Raw genomic sequence first — 9,593 nt, 5'->3', positions numbered from 1 at the left:
AACATTTCATTAATATTTTGACTTCCGTGCATAATTATACAATAAACAGCTTCTTCACCTCTCAAGACAGGAGTAAAGTCCGTATACACTTTGTTCTCCCCAAATTTCACTTTGTGAGATTTTATTGGGTATGTTGTTGGTGCATAATTATCAATAATAAAAAACGCATCTTTCATGCATGATGTAAAAGGTCAAAAGGACTTGACAAAGTTACACTACATTATATTATTTTCAGTTTCATTTTTAAAAATAAGTTCGACTGTTGATTTGCAGAAAGAGGTGCATGTATCAAGTGCGAATATATAATTTTTTCAATTAAATCAAATGGACCAATTACAAATCTTTTTCATGATCTTGTTTGTGGACGACATACCCCCAAAAGCTTTTCAAATTTGTTTGTACTTTTTGCCAACTTGTTACCCAACTTGCTCTCTTGTTAATTACATCCAATAATTGCCTCTCCCATTAGTACATAATTTTCTTCTTGATTTAATTAAGTTGTGAAAATGCACACTTCCCCTTTAGGATGGTAATCATGGAAGCACATATATATAGTATTTCCACTCATATTCTTTAATACAGTGAGTATATATATCAACAAGAAAGATATCGAAGAAAAAATGGATTTGAAGATTCAAGACGAGAAACAAACTTCAAATTCCGTGGAATCATCATCACTCGAAGATACTTCCTCGAGTGATACTTCTTCCAAGGAAAATGACTTCTGCCCAAAACGTCTCCAGAAGGAGGCTAAACACTATATAGGTGTCAGAACAAGGCCATGGGGAAAATTTGCAGCTGAAATTAGGGATTCCACCCGAAACGGAATTAGGGTTTGGCTTGGAACTTTCAACAGCGCGGAAGAAGCGGCCATGGCTTATGATCAAGTTGCTTTGTCAATGAGAGGTCCATCCACTTACCTGAATTTCCCAGTTGAAAGAGTAAGCAAAATGTTACAAGAAACGGAAATGTGTAATTTATTCAAGAATGGATTGTCACCAGCAGCAGCTTTAAAGGAGAAACACAAAAAGAGAAGTAGTAATATTTCAAGAAAGAAAGGGAAAAAGAAACAAGTAATAAATGAGGAAGAAGATAATATTGTATTCATATTTGAAGATTTGGGAAGTGCTCTCTTGGATGAACTCTTGTCTGAGTATTCTAGTTCAAATTAGAATACTCAATTTCCATTTTGTAAGTTTTATCCACTTCTTTAATCTTTCCTCCTTGTTCGTGGTTCTTTTTTCCTCTTTCAATTTAGCGTACATATGTCTAAGCCCGTTAACCGGTTTCAACCGGCCCGGACCAGCAACCGGTTAGAAAATCGGAACCGGCCACCGGTTAACCGATTCCAAAGTTGGAAATCGGGATCGGCCAGTTTTAAACGTTAAAAAAAACTTCTTTTTTGTTTTTGTTTTTGTTTTTGTATTGTATATGTATATTATAGTATTTCTTAGTATATTGTAGGTATATTTATATATGTTATATAAGTTTATAACTAAAGTTTATATATTTACTAACTAACAACATATATGTATATATATATATTAAGTTATATGCTTAAGTTATAACTTTCTATTTATAACTTAAGTATATTTATACTAGATATACTTAAAATATACTAAGAATATACTTATAATATAAATACACTTAAGTTATAAAGTAGAAATTTATAAACTTACAAAAGTATATATATATATATATATATATATATATATGTGTGTGTGTGTGTGTGTTTAAGATATATGTATTATAAGTTAAGTTATTTATAAGTTAAGTTTTTTCTAAGTTTATAACTTTCTATTTATAACTTAAGTATATTTATACTAGATATACCTAAAATATACTAAAAATCTACTTATAATATAAATATACTTAAGTTATAAAATAGAAATTTATAAACTTAGAAAAAACTTATATGCTTAGTTACTTTTATATATACATGTTTAAGTTATACTCCCTCCGTTTCAATTTATATGAACTTATTTGACTGGGCACGACATTTAAGAAAGAGGGAAGACTTTTGAAACTTGTGGTTCAAAATAAGCCTTGAAAATTTGTGTGGCTGTAAATCATTCATAAAGTGAATTTGTTTCCAAATTAGGAAACAAGTCATTCATTTTGGCACGGACTAAAAAGGAAATAGGTTCAAACAAATTAAAACAGAGGGAGTATGTATTATAACTTAAGTTATTTTTCAAGTATATAACTTTCTATTTTTCAATTTAAGTAGATGTATATTATAAGTATATTCTTAGTATATTTTAGGTATATTCCTAACTTAATATAAGTAAAAATATGAATACAAGTAAATAGAAGAAAGCTCAATGAGTCATATGTTTTATCCATTCATGGATAACATTTATTTGCAAGTTGTAATTTTTTTAACTTGCAAATAATACATAAGTTGCAAAAAAGTAATACAAGAATAAAATCAAAAAGTGTCAATCATTTGGCTAATATCCGCAATATTATATTTGGTCATTGAGATATCTTCAAAGTCTTCCATTTGGTCTATTCCACTTGCTATCAAATCTTTAATCTCTTCCTCTTCGCCTTCCACCGCTTTTAAGTTTTGGTTGCGTCGCTCCGATCTAATCCAATCGCGAATGCAAACTAGTACTTGCAAGCTAAATCCGGATAATGAGTGTCTATGGTCTCCAATTTATTGTCTTCCTTGGCTAAATGCATTTTCCGAAGCCACGATTAATATTTGAACCGTAAGGATATCTCGAGCTATTCTTGAAAGTATCGGATGACTCGCCTTGTATTTCTTCCACCATGCTAAGACGTCCAAATCATCTAGTTGGTTGATATCCACATTTGGCTGCATCAAATAAAGGTGATATTCATCAAAGTTTGCATTATGAGAAGGAGTTGGATGTGAATGTAAAACTTTTAAATTCGACAAACCCGACAAGCTCTTTTTGCTACTTTGAGAAGTAGTAGGGCGTGGAGCAACGGGTGTAGCACTTTGTTCCAAAGTAGAATAATGACTAAAAAAATTTCTAAATTCGGCATCAATCGCTAGCTCAACGTCATGTAAAGATGGTTCAACTCCCTCGTCAATTTCTAAATAATTATAAATTTGACCAACCAATGCTCTAGTATAAGACATTTTAAAACAGGGATTTAAAAGAGAACTCAATATAAATAAAGTTGGGATGGGAAAAAAATACTTCTTAAATTTTGTTGTCATAGATAAAATAGCCGCTTTAGAACCGGATTTATCTTTATACTCATATAAAACTCTAGCTATTTCTGCTAAGTAGGCTAAAATTCCGGTTACCGTGGAATAGAATTGTCTAGAAAAAGTAAGAGTTGCATTATAAAAGTTTTGCAAGAGTTCAATACATTCCGTAACATCTTCCCAATCGTTAATATTTATCCAATCATCACTATCCGTATTAAAATGGTTGTGAACTTGTTGTATGGGAATCCTATAATCATATGCTTGTTGGAACATAATGTAAGTGTAGTTCCACGTAGTGTCAACTTCTACTTGAATTTTCCTAGGTCTAAGGCCATTTTGTACCCAAGAATTCTTAAAATCTCTCATTTTTTGCTTATTAGCATTACAAAAAAGAAAAGCAACCGCATTTCTAACTTTATGAATAGAATCTTCAAAATAGTCAAGACCGTCTCTAACAATCAAGTTTAAAATGCGACAACTACATCTCACATGAAAAATATTTTTTAGCGGGGGGTTTAATTCCTTTTTTAAAAGACCAACCTCCTTTGTATTATTAGAAGCATTATCTAAAGCAATACAAAGTGTTTTTCTATAAATGTTAAAAAAATTCATAATAGTTGACATTGAATCCGCTAAAAAATTTCCGTCATGACGACATTTTCCTTCATCATATAAAAAAGCTATAATTCTTTTTTGCGTCACCCAATTATCATCAACCCAATGACATGTAATAGCAAAAAAAATCTAATTTGTTAAGACTAAGATTCAAATCGGCGGTAAGAGAATGTAACACCCCGTACCTTTAACCTAAGGTTTGACCATGATCCTAGACTTAGAAAATCAGATAAAGAATGTGGGAATTGAAATTTCCTTGTTCAGTTGTAAGATGGGGGTTTACGCCCATGAACAGTGACCGTATTTCAGTATACGGGCCGTAATTCAAGTCGTAAACTGGTACCAAGGATTTCTGAGCATTTTGGAATTTGACATTTGGATGTCAAATGGTTAAATACGGATCGTATTTCAAAATACGGCCCGTATTTCAAAATATATTTGGAATTTGGGAAAACTTCCTTGATTAAAGTTGTAGAGCTTTGAAATACCTTTCCAACGGTATATTATGGGGGTCAAACGAACATTTGTACAAAGAGTTATGGCCATTTTACCGAAGAGATGCAGTGTAGTCCGTATTTCAAAATACGGCCAGTATTAACTAGGCCGAAAATCCAATTTTTCCAGAACAGTATATATTCATCCATATCAGTTCAAATCATTATTTTTCATTCCTTCAAACCCTATAACAACCTCCTACCCTCTCCCATCATCAAGAACACCAAGGTCTACTCTAATTACAAGACAAGTACAAGTTAATTCACGAAAGTCATGGGCTTCTAGCCAACTATATTATGTTCATGTTTTTGGGAGTTGCACGAATTACCGAGAAGGCTCAGATAGCCTGAAACTACGTAGCCACCGTAGGACAAGGATTGCTCCGCCCAGATAGGACGATACCTTAATTTTACACTGAATGGATCCATCAGGCACGTTACCACCTCATACACTGGCAAGGTATGAGGGCTCTGCTGGTCCTGCGAGGTACCAGACTCCACGTACCCACGTGGTGATATCACATGTCGGTTTGTGAAATGCTCTCCCTACTTATCATGTTTTTCTTATATTATATATATATATATATATATATATATATATATATATATATATATACCCATGATCATGCTCATGTTCATGTCCAGGTTTTCAGTTTCAGTTCTTATCATGTTATTTCATGTCCCATGTTATTTCATTCAGTTGCTTTACATACCAGTACATTCAATGTGCTGACGTCCCCTTTTATTGCCCGGGGGCCTGCATTTCACGATGCAGGTACTGATATACAGGAAGACACATCTGCTCAATAGGACATCATTCGTATCAGCTTATTGGTGAGCCCATCTCATTCGGGGTTTAGTCAACTTTTGTTTTATGATTAGTTATGCATATAAGGTATGCTGGGGGCCTTGTCCCAGTAAGTATGTTTTCCAGTCAGACTCATGATAGAGGTTTCATAGACTAGACAAGTCAGTTATGTTTTGTGAGACATTCGGAGTCGTATAGCCGTTTTGGCTCATTCATGTTGTTTCCGCACTCATGTTTAAACAAGTATTTTTATTTATTATTATGACTTACTACGTTTTATAAAGGCTCATCATACATTCACGTTATATTCCGCTCATGTTATGCCTCAAGATGATTCAGCAAGCCATATGGTTCGCTCGGTCACACGCAGTAAGGCACCGAGTGCCGTGTTTCGCCCAGGCCATGGTTCGGGGCGTGACAAAGCTTGGTATCAGAGCCTAGGTTCAAGTGTCTTAGGGAGTCTATAAAACCGTGTCCAGTGGGGTCACTTTTATATGTGTGTGCGCGCCACACATATAAATAGTTGACCACCAAGACATTTAAGATTGTCTCACTTCTTTCAACTCTAGATCGTGCAATAGATCTATGTTCTCAGAAATCACTCGGACTCGTATGTTGTTTCCCATTCTACCGAATACGCCTCATCTCAATAGATGAGGAAGATGTAAATCTAATCATTATCGATGTGTTGCTTTCAGATAGAGTCATCATGAATTATTCTAACTCGTGCCATGAAGCTTAGAGCAGTAAGTAACATTCCTTTTCCATCGAATTCTGAACGTATCAAATGTGTAAGCAGCAAGAAGGAAATTCGAGACCCAAGACTTTCCAAATAGTGCATGGTGTGTTTATCAGGTGTTAGTACCATTTGGAAGACAAATTTCGGTATGGTAGCACACGTAGGCTATATACCCTATAGGGTAAGTTTATTTGGACTCTTTGACCATGAAGCTATAGTATAAGGGTGATGGTTCATATTTAAGACCCCACGAGGTAGCATGTTACGAAGTTAACCGCAGCAGGCATAAATTGTCCACGGTAATTTTGAGCAGGGGAATAGCCTAAGAGCCAACCACTTGTAATACTAGAAAGTCTCAACTTTTTCAAGGATATATATTTTTTTGCCATATGATCTATGCACATTACTAGGAAGGGACTGATGCGATAAGAAAACCATGAGCAGACGATATTGAATTTTTTTTTTAGTATTAGTTTCAAATTATTTCAGCTTATTCAGATCAGACCTAGAGAGTATGACGTGAGTAAGTTACTACAAGAAGCAGGAATTACTATGAGATGAAAGATATGATAATTCCCTTTTAGGTTATGTGATTAAGTATTTATCCCTGATGTGTATAGTATGATATAATTTTGAAAGTGTATAGAGAGTTTAGGGTTAGTTATTCCAATTCCTTATTTGAGACAAATGAAGTTTCCTAAGTGTGATTCATGTCTATCGTTCAGAAAGATAGTATACAACCCCAGAATAAAGTCAGATAAGGAGGAAAAGTTAGAAATAACCTTATGCTTCACTTTAGTACTCAGAGAAGAATTAGAGAATATGATGCTAGCAAGTGGTTAACAGAAGCATAGTAAGTAAGTTTGAATAGATACAGTGAATTAGAAATTTTCAGCAGAGTTAATAGAAGTACGATTTGAGTTACTTAGTCAAGTTAGCACTACTAAGTGGGTAACTGTCTGAATACACCGAAGGCGTGTTAGAACCCAAAGGGTTTAAGTTAAATTTGAGGTATAGAAATTGGTGAAAGAAGAAAACCATCTAAGCAGGAAGAGAGCAAGCTACAGAAGAAGAGCCTTTAAGAGTTATCAGAAAAGAGTTTTCCTCAAGACTGACAAAGCGAGTATGCCAGTATGTACACTTGAAACCCGTTCATTTAAGTAATCCGGTTTTCCTAGTAAGTAAGACTTGCTTAAAGTAAGCCAAAGAAATGAGTTGTCAGTATTTTAGAGGAAATTAGTGGAACCACTAGATTATCACTTATCGCTAACTCGAGGGATCCATAGGCTTTAAACGTTAGCTGTTGAAATAAGAGGGAGATCTTGCGATAAAGTGTCGATATAGATTATGTGTTTCGTAAGTTGATGGGTGATAACGTCCAAATACACTCCTCAAAGAGAAAGTGTACACGGTCGTATGCAATATATTTACCCAACTATGAGTCGGGGTCGATCCCACAGGGAACAATGTGCTAGGCGATTAAGAAAGTAAGGAACTTTCACCAACTACGCTAAAGCCAAACGATAGATAATATTTTGGTTTTTGTTTGAGAAAATTATAACTAATGCGGAAATGTAAACTAACCTAGAAAGCGAGTAAAATGATCAATGGCCACAAGCATGGATAATAGGAGATTACACTCAAGTAACGATCCAACGTATTTTACGATTTTACAACTAAGAGCGGATTTGTGTTGATAGATAATGATATCTAAAATCTCATTGAAAGTCTTCCAACCAAATCAATGAATTTCACTCTAAGCTTTTCCAAGCCCTAAAGTGTGATATTAGGTACAATCAATTTAACCTCAAGTAACTATCCTCTTCCGAGCTCAAGTTATTAGATGAGTTTAATGACCCAAATTCTTGTTAATTAATCTTTCCCAACCTAGATTTCCTCTTCCAAGCTCAATCTAAGTAAATGGGTGAGTCCTAGGGTTAGCTACTCCCTTTGGAAACATTCAAGAATGAGATTAATTAAATCAACAAAGACCCACTTCAATAGCAATAAAAATCATTCAATACATAAGCAAAACAAGAGTTTCAATCCAAACTTTAATCAAGAATAGTTTCACAATCAAGATTCAAGTAATAGAATAAATACTACACACTTAGATATGCAATACAAAACAAGGAATTGAAGAAAGGATTAAGAAATATCTCATTGAAGTGTTTCCAATCTTCTCCTCCAATATTGTAGAAAAACCCTAGCCTCCAAAACTTGCAAAATGACCAAAGATGGAAAATGTTTTGCCCTAGCCTCTCTTTTGTAGCTCCCCCCCCCCCCCCCCCCCCAATTTTTCCAAGTCCAAAAAATGTCAAAATCTGCCCCCATATTTCTGTTTTTGCAATTCTGCCCGTTTTTGCAAAACTGTCCACTTTTGACAGTTTTGCAAATCTGTCCCGTTTTTGCAAAACTGTCCAGTTTTGACAGTTTTGCAAAAATGTCCAGTTTGACCTCTTTTTGACTTTCTTTTCACTTGGTATCTTCCGATCACTCATTTCAGCTACTTGGCTTGTTTTTCTCTATTTTGTTCCATTTTGGTTCATTTTGCTCTTTTATGCTCTCCGGACATCTTTTCCTACAAAACAACATAAAAACACAAAAAGTAACAACAAAAGTGCTTAAGGAGTCACAAAAGCTTAAGGAATTAGCGTCGAATATCGCGTAATTTCACGACTCATCAACACCCCCAACTTAAAGTCTTTGCTTGTCCTCAAGCAAACTAAAACAAAAATCCCAATGAGGATCCATTTTAAGCACAAAAACATGACTTTGGTTGGTACCAATAATTAGGCTACAAGCATGTGAAGCTTCAACGAAATAACTCCCTCGTTTCAAAATACAATTTCAAGAATGCATTAGAGATTTAAAATAATCAAGCAACAACACTCAAGTCTCAATAAGTGACTCAAAACCACTAGTTTGCTAGATATGCTCAATTGACTCAACTTGGAATTTTTGAACATCACCACTCTATCGTAATCCATATGCCCTCACAAGAAAGAAAGTCCCAAAATCACAATATTCACAGCAACGACACAAGGGACAAATACACAAAAGTCGCTCACACTCAACAAAGAAGTTCTAGTGCTAACAAATATCACACCATAAGCTTGCCCTTATTTTCGTTTATCACTAACTCAAGAACATTTAGTTGGAGATCACATAGGGACTTTTTAAGCTTGTAATGTAGGCTTAGGGAAGGGTAGGATAAGTATTTGGGATACAAGTGACTACGCCCTCCTTGAACACTACGCAAAACCTTTCGTCCACTTTCCTCTTCATTTCAAAACAACACTCCTTCCTTTGCATACTAGTTTCCCCAATTATTCCAACTTCCTTTATAAAGTTCCAAAATATAATGTGCTAGCACATGCCACCCCCAACTATAAATGTTGCAGTGTCCTCGCTGCACATAATCAAAACAAAACATAAAAATAGAAAAGGAAAAAAAAAATTTTTTTTTTTTTTTTTGCTGGCACCACCTGCGACCACACATGCGAATCGCAGGTCTGACCTGCGAGTCGCAGGTGATGTCACCTGCATTTTTTTTTATTTTTTTTTACAAAGATACATTTTTTTTTTGCACAAAAAGTTTGCAACCTTTTTGTATTTTTTTAAATTTTTCTTCTTTTCTTTTGACTTTTTCACAACACCAACCTTCACCACTCTCAAGCAACACTAACACCCCCAACTTAGGCTTTTGGCCTCAAATTCGCAATTTCAAGTTCAAGGAGGGAAACG

General features: G+C 34.7%; 1 protein-coding gene across 1 annotated transcript; it reads left to right on the top strand.

The window, feature by feature from the left end:
• The first annotated feature begins 238 nt into the window (after nucleotides 1-238).
• On the top strand, nucleotides 239-1,188 carry LOC132642332 (ethylene-response factor C3-like). Its single transcript, XM_060359566.1, has one exon. It carries the CDS (start codon nucleotides 621-623, stop codon nucleotides 1,170-1,172), a length of 552 nt encoding a protein of 183 aa, XP_060215549.1. The 5' UTR covers nucleotides 239-620; the 3' UTR covers nucleotides 1,173-1,188.
• Nucleotides 1,189-9,593: the final 8,405 nt, after the last annotated feature.

Source organism: Lycium barbarum, chromosome 5, assembly GCF_019175385.1.
Source record: "Lycium barbarum isolate Lr01 chromosome 5, ASM1917538v2, whole genome shotgun sequence".
Taxonomy (NCBI): domain Eukaryota; kingdom Viridiplantae; phylum Streptophyta; class Magnoliopsida; order Solanales; family Solanaceae; genus Lycium; species Lycium barbarum.
This window is presented reverse-complemented; position numbering and strand designations above follow the sequence as displayed.

Bases quoted from the DNA above. Each gene is read 5' to 3' on its own strand.
- LOC132642332 (XM_060359566.1), top strand. From the start codon at position 621: ATGGATTTGAAGATTCAAGACGAGAAACAAACTTCAAATTCCGTGGAA.